Below are 12386 nucleotides of genomic sequence, written 5' to 3' on the forward strand. Positions count from 1 at the left end.
TTTCTTTAGTCGAGCAGTAGCAAAAATTGTTCAATGTTTTAAAAATCGTGGTGTACAAGACAGCTGTCTGATTCACGCCTCTGAGTGGACTGATCTATTGTGGAGGCAGTGGGGATGGCACAGTCCTGCAGTCTAAGACATGTGATACTGAAATTGTTTATGGATATATTATGTAAGAACAATGGTGCAACACTAATAAAACTAATATTTTATAACAAATGCACTTTCTCCCGCATTGGATAGTCGTTGCTGTGTGCAGCTCTGAAACACAATGTGCTGTTGAATCGCCGCCTTTTCCTGACCATGTTGCTAGAGTTAAGAGAGGAGAAAACAACCCTTGACTTATTGTCTAAGAAAAGTGAGGAGAGAGGAAACGGCAACTTAATTAGGTCTATAATCAATAGCCTAACTGTTAAATGTGCCTGTCTTTATAAATCATCATTATATCTACAGAAACAAGACAGATCCTGCTTCTGTTGCCTGTTTGAGTGTTTGTTTAATAGCCTACTGATTCCGTGACCACCAAGCCTCACGCAACAATTTCACAAATTGGTCTGTTTTTAATATTTGCTATGCTGTAATAAAGGCTTTACACAGTTTTTCATTTGACCAGCGCCTCTGCTATTATTTACCATTTATTTAGTGTTGTTTGCACTGTTCCAAATTGTTATTACTATTATGATCATCATTATAATAATATAATAATAATAATATAATATATATATAATAATAATAAGTAATGTAATTATCATTAGTAGGCTTAGTATAGCAGCCTTGTATAACCACCATTGAGCTGTAGGCCTAAGAGCACATCCTGTTTAGTCTTAATACCGTAACTTACTGAGGCCTATATTTCAATAGTAGACAGGCCACTTTACCAATAAATAATTTTTGCATTCATGTCATCACACAGCATACGAGTCATTCATGACGTGAAATGCATTGAAGCATTTTAGTTTTAAAATAAAATAGCAAAGTGACCATTGAATAATTAGCGTAAACAATAAATAGACCTAAACCGCTCCATTTTGGAAATTGCATTCACAAATGAATGTGACTGTTTTTACATCTTTGCTGTAATAACTTTTTGGTCAACCAATATTTTTTGGGGACGGGGACAGCCCTAACACACACACCTCCATACACCCGGCCATCCATTCACTTGCTCAGCACTGCACAGAGCCTTGACCCTACCTGACTATCAGTATCAGACCCTGCTCAGAGCAGAGAGGGAGAGGGGGGATAGAGAGGGAGCGAGAGAGGGGGAAAGAGAGAAATGGAAAGAGAGTGACAGAGAGGGGCAGAGACAGAGAGACAGAGACAGAGACAGAGACGGAGACGGAGACGGAGACGGAGACGGAGACGGAGACGGGGAGGGAGGGAGGGAGGGAGGGAGGGAGGGAGGGAGGGAGGGAGGGAGGGAGGGAGGGAAATGCAAGGAGAGATGGTGTAGGCTAAGCTACATTGACATTGGCAGTCACGATAGGCCTGATAGCATCATAAATATTTGATAGAAAAGTTCCCCCACATCTCTACTACCCACACCTGCAACACCCTCATCTCCAATACCCACAGAGGCAAAGAAAGGAAACATCTAAATATCACTGCACACAAAGTAAAGGTGGCTTTGTTCAAAGGAACAGCATCGTCATCAGTTGTAGGTTGTGACAGTCTTCCTGCTTTGTTTACCTATTTCCTCTTGTTGCAACCACGCAGAGCTACAAAGAGAACGGGGAAAGGAGCAAGGTAGATATAACACTTCCAAAAAACAACAGTGATGTGAGAATCAAGGCCAGGCTTGTTGAAACTAGTGAGGTGTTGCTGTGCTGTGTCTGCTGCTGTCTGTCTCTCAGGCTATAGAGCTGTTTCATCATCCAAGCAGAGAGAGATGGGAGAAATAATACCAGACACCAAACTCTAAATACGGATCACAAAAACACTGCCTTCAGATACCGGGAGGAGGGATGAGGCAGGACGAGGGGAAGGAAGAAGAGGGATAAAAGGAAAAAAAGGAAAATTCACTCATACATTTTAACATGAGCTTCCCTCTCCCCCTAGCTGCTACAGCTCCAGTTCAGTTCACCTCATAAAACCCAATGGTGCAGAATTACACACTTCTCTATGCTGAATCCCTGCTCTGTTCCCTTCCCCGTCCTCGAAGGGAATACATACAATCAGCTGGCTGACTGGCTGGCTCGCTGGTAGGCTGGCTGGCTGGTTTGTTGGCTGGTTGGCTGGCTGGTTTGTTGGCTGGCTGGCTGGCTGGCTGGCTGGCTGGCTGGCGGGCGGGCTGGCGGGCTGGCTGGCTGGCTGGCTGGCTGGCTGGCTGGCTGGCTGGCTGGCTGGCTGGCTGGCTGGCTGGCTGGCTGGCGATAAAGGATTGCAATAAAGAGGATTTGTTGGGTAATTAATATTTCTGGATTCTAGTTTTCATTTTCATCGCTATGGGAGTTATTTATGCACGTGTTCTTATGATAAAGCTTGCAATTTGTACACGGACAGACTCCATCGATCCACACAAGTGGTTTAATTAATTCAACAGCTTCAGAAACCGTTGGAGAAACAGGAACATGTTGCACAGTTATTGCCAGAATGTTCTGTTGATGGATTTGTTTTGGTTAATAAAGTGGAATGAGGGTAGAATGGTATTGACTGGTATTGACATTGTGGCAGTAAAACACAGTAATTTATGACTTGAGATTCAGTGGACCTCGTTCAGCTAGTAGGCTGAGGAAATGGACACACACAACTACAGTGCCTTCAGAAAGTATTCAAAGTTGTATTGAATTTGTTTCAAACATAACACTTTGTATTCAGGACAAAAAGTGAAATGCTTTGCCACATTTTTCCAGTATTACTTTAGTGCCTTGTTGCAAACAGGATATGTTTTAAATGTTTTAAAACATTTTTATTCTTCACAGGCTTCCTTCTTTTCACTCTGTCAATTAACTTAGTATTGTGTTGTGGAGTAACTACAATGTTGTTGATCCATCCTCAGTTTTCTTCTATCACAGCCATTCAACTCTGTAACTGTTTTAAAGTCACCATTGGCCTCATGGTGAAATCCCTGAGCGGATTCCTTCCTCTCTGGCAACTGAGTTAGCGGGACACCTGTCGACAACTTCCGGTGAAATTGGAGGGCGCGCAATTCAAATAAATAATTATAAAAATTATGGATATTAAACATTTAGGTACATACAAGTGTCTTATATCGGTTAAAAGCTTAATTTGTTGGTCATCTAACTGCATTGTCCGATTTACAATAGGCTTTACAGTGAAAGAATGCAATGCGATTGTTTGAGGATGGCGCCCCACATCGACATATTTTTCCACCGGCACAGGCTTCATAAAATCACAAATAGCGATTAAATATTCACTTACTTATTGAAAATCTTCCTCTGATTTGCAATCCAAAGGGTTGCTACAACATGTATGGTTGTTTTGTTAGATAAAATCCTTCTTTATATTCCAAAAAGTCTGTTTAGTTGGCGCCAATGATTTGAGTAATCCACTCGTTCAACGTGCAGAGAAAGGAATCCAAAAAGCTACCGCTAAACTTCAATAAAACAAGTCAAAATACATGTATTTTTAATCCTCAGGTACTCTAAAATGTAATTAAACTATAATATTTCATACGGAAATAAGTATGTTCAATAGAAAAGCAAAATTACAGACTGGTTTCCAACTCCGACTCCCAGTATTAAAACAAAAAATTCTTTGTTGTTTGGGAAGAAACAAGCCTGAAACCTTGAACAAAGACTGTTGACATCTAGTGGAAGCCATTGGAATTGCAATCTGGGAGCTGGATTTGAATATGACCCTACACGTTCCATTGGAAGAGCATGGGCTCTCAAAAAAATAAAAATCAGGTTGGTTTTTCTTTGGATCGTCACCTACCATATCTATTGTGTTATAGTCTCATACATTATTTTAACATTTCTACAAACTTCAAAGTGTTTTCTATCCAATGATACTAATTATATGCATATCCTGGCTTCTGGGTCTGAGTAACAGGCAGTTTACTTTGGGCACGTCAGTCAGGCATAAATTTAGAAAAAAGGACCCTAGCCCTAACAAGTTTTAATAACTTCACCATTTTCAAAGGGATATTCAATGTCTGTTTTTATACCCATCTACCAATAGGTGCCCTTCTTTGCGAGGCATTGGAAAACCTCCCTGGTCTTTGTGGTTGAATCTGTGTTTGAAATTCACTGCTCGACTGAAGGACCTTACCAATAATTGTATGTGTGGGGTACAGAGATGAGGTAGTCATTCATAAATCATGTTAACCTTTTCTCAATAGGGGGTGCTGTTGGCACTTTGTAATAATTTCGTTCCCAAATTAAACTGCCTCGTACTCAATTCTTGCTCGTACAATATGCATATTATTATTACTATTGGATAGAAAACACTCTCTAGTTTCTAAAACCGTTTGAATTATATCTGTGAGTAAAACAGAACTGGAGCTAGAGCAATTTTCCTATGAGGATGTGAGAATGCTGAATTCTGCTGGCTGTTCTGAGATCCGTTTATAAATCTGCCTGTCTTCTATTGGTTGAGATGCACTGCATACGCCTTCCCCTGGATAGCGAATAGTGAGAATTGAAATGGTGTTTCTAGGCAGATCTGAGAGCTTATACATGGGCTGGCAAAGTGGGGTCCGTCCTTTGTCCTCTTTGCTCTGACGCAGAAAGGACCTCTGGCTGTCGTGATAGAAAGCTCCCTTTATAGCCCTTAGATATACCCGGCTCTGTTTTTATTCGATATAGGTGTTAAAGACATCATAATGTTGTTATATTAAACCGAGTTATATCAGTTTATATCAGTATATTGCGAATTTCGGGTATTTATTTGTGCTGCGTTCTAGGGACTTGGGCACGTCTTTGCCACATGGCTAATGTTTACTGCTAATTCCAACGTTGAAGGCGACAATCTACAACCAAGCAACGATTATTTTGGACAAAGGACACCTTGCCCAAGATTCTGATGGAAGCTCGTCAAATAGTAAGAACTATATGTGATGTTAATTCGTTGTTCTGTTGAAAAATGTTACACTCATATCCCGCCATGAATCTCAGTGCGGTCTCGCTTTAACGCACGCTGTATGTCGTAGTAACGTTAATTTAAAAAATCTAACACAGCGATTGCATTAAGAACTAATGTATCTTTCATTTGCTGTCCAACCTGTATTTTTTAGTCAAGTTTAGGATTAGTTACTGATTAGACTAGGTGCCTCTCCCAAGATTTCTCCCGACATATTGTTGTCAGTTTGGCTACTTTTCTCATTGTATAACCACGATTTGTGCCGCTAAATATGCACATTTTCGAACAAACTCTATATGTATTGTGTAATATGATGTTATAGGACTGTCATCTGAAGAAGTTTTGAGAAGGTTAGTGAAAAAATTTATATCTTTTGCTGGTTTATTCGTTATCGCTATTGTTGGCCTGAATCAATGCTGTTGTGTGGTTGGCTATTGTAGTAAGCTAATATAATGCTATATTGTGTTTTCGCTGTAAAACACTTAAAAAATCTGAAATATTGGCTGGATTCACAAGATCTTTGTCTTTCATTTGCTGTATGCTGTGTATTTTTCAGAAATGTTTTATGATGAGTATTTAGGTAATACACGATGGTCTCTGTAGTTATTCTAGTTGCTTTGGTGAGAGTTGTGATGGTGGCTGCAATGGTAAACTATGATTTATACCTGAAATATGCACATTTTTCTAACAAAACATATGCTATACAATAAATATGTTATCAGACTGTCATCTGATTAAGTTGTTTCTTGGTTAGTGGCTATTTATATCTTTATTTGGTCGAAATTGTGATAGCTACCTATGCAGGAAAAAAATGGTGGAAAAAAAAGTTGTGTCTTTTGCTATTGTGGTTAGCTAATAGAAATACATATTGTGTCTTCCCTGTAAAACATTTTAAAAAATCAGAAATGATGGCTGGATTCACAAGATGTGTATCTTTCATCTGGTGTCTTGGACTTGTGATTTAATGATATTTAGATGCTAGTATTTACTTGTGACGCTATGCTAGGCTATGCTAGTCAGCTTTTTTACTGATGGGGGTGCTCCCGGATCCGGGATTGTGATGAAGTAGAAGTTAAACACTACTATTGCACATGTGACAGGTTAAAGGAAATACTAATAGCCTGTTATACATTAAAAAGTATTAGTAAGTTCATAGTATGTGAGGATCTTAAAACATCTAAGGTTAAGAAGATCATGCATTCAGTATTAGTTGATAGATTGATAATTATATAAATGTTGTGTTAAAATCCGTCAAGCATACAAAGGGTACGAATTGTGAGAGGAATGTGTAAACGTTATGTTGATTACTTTATGTTGTCGTGGGTAAAAGTGTTAATCTGTGATCTACTAAATGCTCTTAATCTATGAGCCTGAGATCGATTGCTCTGGTCTCCACTCAAGTTCACGGAGAATTCGCGGTCTTTTTCTCATTGCACTAAAAGTTCAATAAGTAAACATTCCGTATCACAATTGTGATTCTTTCTCCCCTTGTTCAGGTACGTTATTGATGATTAAAAAGAGTAATTTAAATGTAATAACTTGCTAACATGTCAAGAGTGTTTAAGGTGTGTCGTAGTAACATATTGAGGAAGTTAGTTAAGTTTGCAGAGAGTAATGAGCCGTGCTCGGTTGCAGCTAGCTTCGTACTGCTACGTAGCTGCCATTTTATGTCGATTGTGAATGAACAGGTGCGTTGTTAATAATATATTTTGCGGTGTTATTTGTGTAATGGTTTTTCAAACACTTTATTGCCTGTTGATAAATTGAGTTATGGTTTACTGAGTTAAAGCTTATATTATTATATTATATATTGAAAATAGTATTTGTTTCAGTGATGTACAGTGTATACTGTTGTGACTTGAATAAGCCTTGTACCCTACAAAACTATCTATTTCCTGTAGATCTGTTATTCTGTAAAATGTGTTACTTATGTAAAATGATTGCACTAAAAGTTCAATAAGTAAACATTCCGTATCACAATTGTGATTCTTTCTCCCCTTGTTCAGGGGTGTAACACACACAGAGTGAGTCCAAGCAACTGATTATGTGACTTGTTAAGCACATTTTTACGCCTGAACTTATTTAGATGAAAGAAAGAGAGAAAATGGGAGAAAAAGAGTCCTCCTCCTTCCTCCTCCAGTTTTCTGGCTTGGTTCGGTCATCTTCGGTACCTCGTCTCCTAAAATCCAGGCTGTTCTCTGAGCCTGCCCAGGACTGATAGCACCAAGAGCCATGAATAATCAGAATTCAACCAGAAAGACAAACACCCAATTGAGACTCTGCATGCAGAATTCTTCAAAAATATAATTTGTGTACAACGCAAAACCCCAAACAATGCATGCAGAGCAGAATTAGGTCTATACCCGCAAGTATCAAAATCCAGAAAAGAGATGTTAAATTTTACAACCACCTAAAAGGAGGCGATGCCCACAAATTCCACCACAAAGCCTTCACCTACAGAGAGATGAACCTATAGAAGAGTCCCCTCAGCCAGCTGGTTCTGGGGCTCTGTTCACAAACACAAACAGACTTCACAGAACCCCAGGACAGAAACACATTCAGACCTATCCAAATTAAGAGAAAGCAAAAAGATAACTATTTTACACACTGGAAAGAATCAATCAGAAAACAGAACAAATTGGAATGCTATCTGGCCCTAAACAGAGAGTACACAGTAGCAGAATACCTGACCACTGTGACAGACCCCAAATTAGGAAAATGCTTGACTAAGTACAGACTCAGTGAGCATAGCCTTGCTATTGAAAGAGGCCACCACAGCATATCTTCCAGGTCTGCTTGTGCCCACTGCCCACAAAATGAGTTGGAAACTGAGCTGTACTTCCTAACCTCCTGCCAAATGTATGACCACATTACAGACACATACTGTATTTCCCACAGACCACACAGACCCACAAAAACATTGAAAACAAATCAAACATTGTTAAACTCCCATATCTGTTAGGCAAAATACCACAGTGTGCAATCACAGCAGCAACGTTTGTGACCCGTTGCCATGAGAAAAGGACAACCAGAGGAGCACAAACAACATTGTAAATACAACCTATATTTATCTGTTTCTTTTCAACTACTTGCACATTGTTATAACAGTGTACATAGCCAATAATAAAACATTTGAAATGTCTATTCTTTTAAAACTTTTGTGAGTTTAATGTTCACTAATGTTTCCCTTGTTTATTTCCCTTTTGTTTATTGTCTATTCCATTTGCTTTGGCAATGTAAACATGTTTCTCATGCCAATAAACTCCTTTGAATTAAATTGAGAGAGAGAGAGAGAGAGGCATAGAGAGAGGGAGAGACAGAGGCATAGAGAGAGAGGCAGAGAGAGAGAGAGAGAGCAGCTGAAGGAGGGGTAAATACAATGTTCCAGCTGTGCAGAGACAGGTGTTCTACTCCCTGCACCACAGAATATACCCTGCAACAAGTACACTAGCTAGGCTACAATCTGTGCCCTCTATACACACACTGTCAAGTACACTAGTGTGTAGACTCTGTGTGTAGACACTAGTGTGTAGACTCCTAGTATATACATACTTTCAAGTACAACACTCTCTAGGCTACAGCCTGTTCCATCTGAGCCCTGTATACACACACTGCTAAGATAAAGTACCAACTTCAGTTTCTCAGGCTTTCTAGCTGTGTTTACACTAGAGAGAGAGACAGAAGAGAGATAGCCCATGAGAGACATGGGGAGAGGAGAGAGAGAGACAGAGTGAAACAGACAGAGCTAGTCAGAGAGATGTGGAGAGAGACAGACAGAGGGAAGAGAGCCCAAGAGAGAGGGGGGAGAGGAGAGAGAGAGATACATGTGAAGAGAGAGAGAGACAGAGAGATTGTTAGGGAGATGTGGAGAGAGAGACAGAGACTGAGGAGAGACACATTTAAGTCTGAGGGCAGCTGTGATCACTCTCTGTCTTTATCTCTCTTTAGTCTTTAGTGCAACGTCTATTAACTTAGTTCCTAAGCAGGATTTCACAAAACGAGGAGAACGTCTTGAGAGCTTCATAGAATATTCAGATAGTGTTTGCAGCTACTTCTCCTATTAAACTCAATCACCTCAACTCTCCCTCTTTAAGATATCAAAAGACTGGGACTGTTCACCTGCCACTGATACCAAAGTAGCACGCTTCTAACCTACACGCTAGCCGACAAGACACATCTGAATAGTCTACTATTACTTGAGGCAGAGACAATGAATGGTAATGGCACTTCACTGACTGCTCTGTTCTTTGTGATTGCTTTGGGGGGGGGCTATAGCTAGCTCCGTCTCTGATCAATCTCCAACTACAGAGCACGTAGTCCATCTTTCTCCTCCAGGCTGTCTCCTGCTGGCACCTGGGGGCTTCTCAGGGAAACCTGATCTCCATCTCTCTCGCTCTCCCTCACCTATCTCTCTCTCGCTCCCTCTTTCTTTTAAAGCCCATGTGAAGCAGTCCCTTTCTCTCTTCTTCTCTCTCTGGTCTCTTTCTTCTCTCTTCTCTGTCTGTCTGTTCCTGGCTGTTGGTCAGGGTCCAGTGGGGCCGATCTGTTGGCTGGGACTGCTGGACATTGATCCTTATCTGGGGGATTAGATGAGTGGGCCCTCTGGGGCCTTCACTAGCACTTTGAGCTGTGACAGAGAGAGAAAGGGAGAGGAGGACAGAGAGAGAGGGGGAAAGAGTAGAAGATAGATCATGGCAGAGAAGGGGAGAGGAATAGGGGGGTGAAAAGGAGAGGGGGAAGGGGGGGGGGGAACATGGGCGGCAGTGAGACTGCCCCTTCACAGTACATTCAGAGAGACGCATCACTGCAGGGCAGGATTAAAACCCTGCACCGGTCATCCTCTCAGTCTTTTACCTGCTTCATTACTTGCAGCAGAACCTCTTACTGCTCTATGGGACCAACAAAGCAATCTGTCCCGTGTATGTCTGTGTACCTGGGGGGAAGACTTAAGACGTCACACCCACCCACACATCTTCATTTCCACTTATATAACACATAACACCCAGGCTGCTTCAGCGTACACACACATTATCAGGGTGGTAAATTATACCGCTAATGCATTTCTAATTTCAGACAGACGCAACAAACACAGCTCTACTTTCACCTAACCACCAGGCCAGGCACGGCTTGGTCTGATTGGATATTGGATCCCAACTCCCCTGTGTCCCATATCCGCTTTCCCTTCAAATGGTAACACACACACACAGACACACACACACACACCCTCTTCCACCGTGTGAAAAAGGTGGGAGACTGTGGCGGGGGCGAGAGAACCTTTTGATGTTGCTGCACAAGAGAGGAAGAAAAGCATTAACTCTTAATCACCATGGGGTTGTGTTGTTGGCCTGGAAGCTGAGGAGACTACCACACAACACTGATCCACACCGGCCCTAATCTCATTTAGGATGTGTTGATTTATTGAGATGTGTCTGGGACCAGGCTCAGAACTCTGAGAGCAGACCAAGGTGATGGAGGCAGACTCTCCTCTACTGAGGGTCACACAGAATTGAGGTCAATTGACTGTTCAGCTGAGCCACACTCACTCCCACAATCCTTTACTGCTGCCATTGATTTCAAAGGGATAGAAAACATGCACACAGAACAGACGCACAGGCATACACAGAAACACACACACACACACACACAGAAACCCACACACAGACACACAGCTATTGGCTTCTCGTTAAGGGCGTTTTGGAGGAGGGCGAATGAGAGACAGCTCGAGGTATAAATCATAGGATTTAATGAGGCTGCTTCCAAACAGCCCACCACACACACACACACACACACTAGCCATAACAACACCATCGACTAAACCCAGGGCAGAACAAAGAGATATTTATGACTCTGCTGCACTGGGGGAAATTAAGCCATACATATATGTAAACATAAAACAAATACTCTAATATAGTACATTTATACTCCCATGTCACTATGAAATAGTGCAGGAGTGTTTCCCTACCCACTCCTCTGGGACCAACTGGTCATTTGCACATATTTGCTCTATTCCAGGAGCACAATCACAATAGATTAAACGAATTAAGGGCTTGATGATTCCCAGCTAGCAAGCATACTATGGTGAACCAATAGTGGCCCGTCTCTGGCATAGTTTGCGGCCCGCAGCTGCAGTTTAATCAGTGCTGGAATAGAACATGCAGTACATACTCATTCAAGGGTTTTTCTACTTCATGAAGCTGGTTGAGAGAATGCCAAGAGTGCTGTCATTAAGGCAAAGGGTGGCTACTTTGAAGAATCTCAAATATAAAATATATTTTGATTTGTTTAACACTTTTTTGGTTACTACATGATTCCATATGTGTTATTTCATAGTTTTGATGTCTTCACTATTATTCTACAATGTAGAAGATAGTAAAAATAAACAAAAACCCTGGAATGAGTAGGTGTGTCCAAACTTTTGACTGGTACTGTATGTGTAATTAATCAATCAACCAACCAACCATTAGTTAGCACTCACCTGGTAATCACTGGGCAAGAAGGTGCTAACGGCTAGCTCCATCTGGTGCCACTCACCCTAACCCTCACCTGGTTATAGATCCATATTACTGTCGATGTAGCATTAGCATAGCATTGTCTCTCCCCTGGTATTTGCTTGGCCAGAAGGTGCCAACGACATAGCTTTAGACATAGAATTAGCATAATGTATGTGTTAACACATATGTATCATTAGCGCTCACCTGGTATTCGCTGGGCCAGAATGTGCTAACGGCTAGCTCCACCTGGTGCCACTGGCGTCCATGTGACCCGGAGACGTTCCAGACGGCGCTTCCCCGCGGCCCCCCGTTGACCCGGATGTAGAGCTGCAGGTCCCCGGGGGAGTGGCCGTCGCGGCTGTACAGGAAGTAGCTGAATTGGATGCAGTGCGTGTCATTCTCACTCAGCGAACGGAGGAGGAGGTGGGCCCGCTGCCCCGCGGCATGCTGGGACGAGTTCACCATCATGAACGACCCTGGGGGACAGCAGGGAGGAGACAGGGTCAGATGGTTATAATGCAATTCCTGTCAACAGAGACGGAACTTTAGGGAAATCTCCATGATTTGAGGGAAAGCGTTTCTCTGCTCTACCTCTGTCTCTACCACAGGCGGCCGGTGGCACCTTCATTGTGGAGGACGGGCTCACAGTAATGGATGGAATGGGATCAATGGAATGGTTTAGAACACATCGTTTCCATGTGTTTGATTCCATTCCATTCACTCATGATTATGAGCCGTCCTCCCCTCAGCAGCCTCCTGTGGCCTCTACCTCTCTCTACCTCTCTCTACCTCTCTCTACCTCTCTCTCAGACCGTATAAGGGTTTCTTTGTCTGCCACAATGCCTCAGATCT

At 41.9% G+C, this 12386-nt stretch overlaps 1 protein-coding gene across 1 annotated transcript in view; it reads right to left on the reverse strand.

The window, feature by feature from the left end:
- The window catches only part of LOC120026851 (receptor-type tyrosine-protein phosphatase U-like), a 183942-nt gene that overhangs the window by 113835 nt on the left and 57721 nt on the right, over positions 1 to 12386 (reverse strand). The window contains exon 4 of the mRNA XM_038971561.1: positions 11739 to 12010. Coding sequence (XP_038827489.1) covers positions 11739 to 12010 — 272 coding nt within the window. The remainder of the gene's footprint in view (positions 1 to 11738; positions 12011 to 12386) is intronic.

This window comes from Salvelinus namaycush, chromosome 32 (genome assembly GCF_016432855.1).
Source record: "Salvelinus namaycush isolate Seneca chromosome 32, SaNama_1.0, whole genome shotgun sequence".
NCBI lineage: Eukaryota > Metazoa > Chordata > Actinopteri > Salmoniformes > Salmonidae > Salvelinus > Salvelinus namaycush.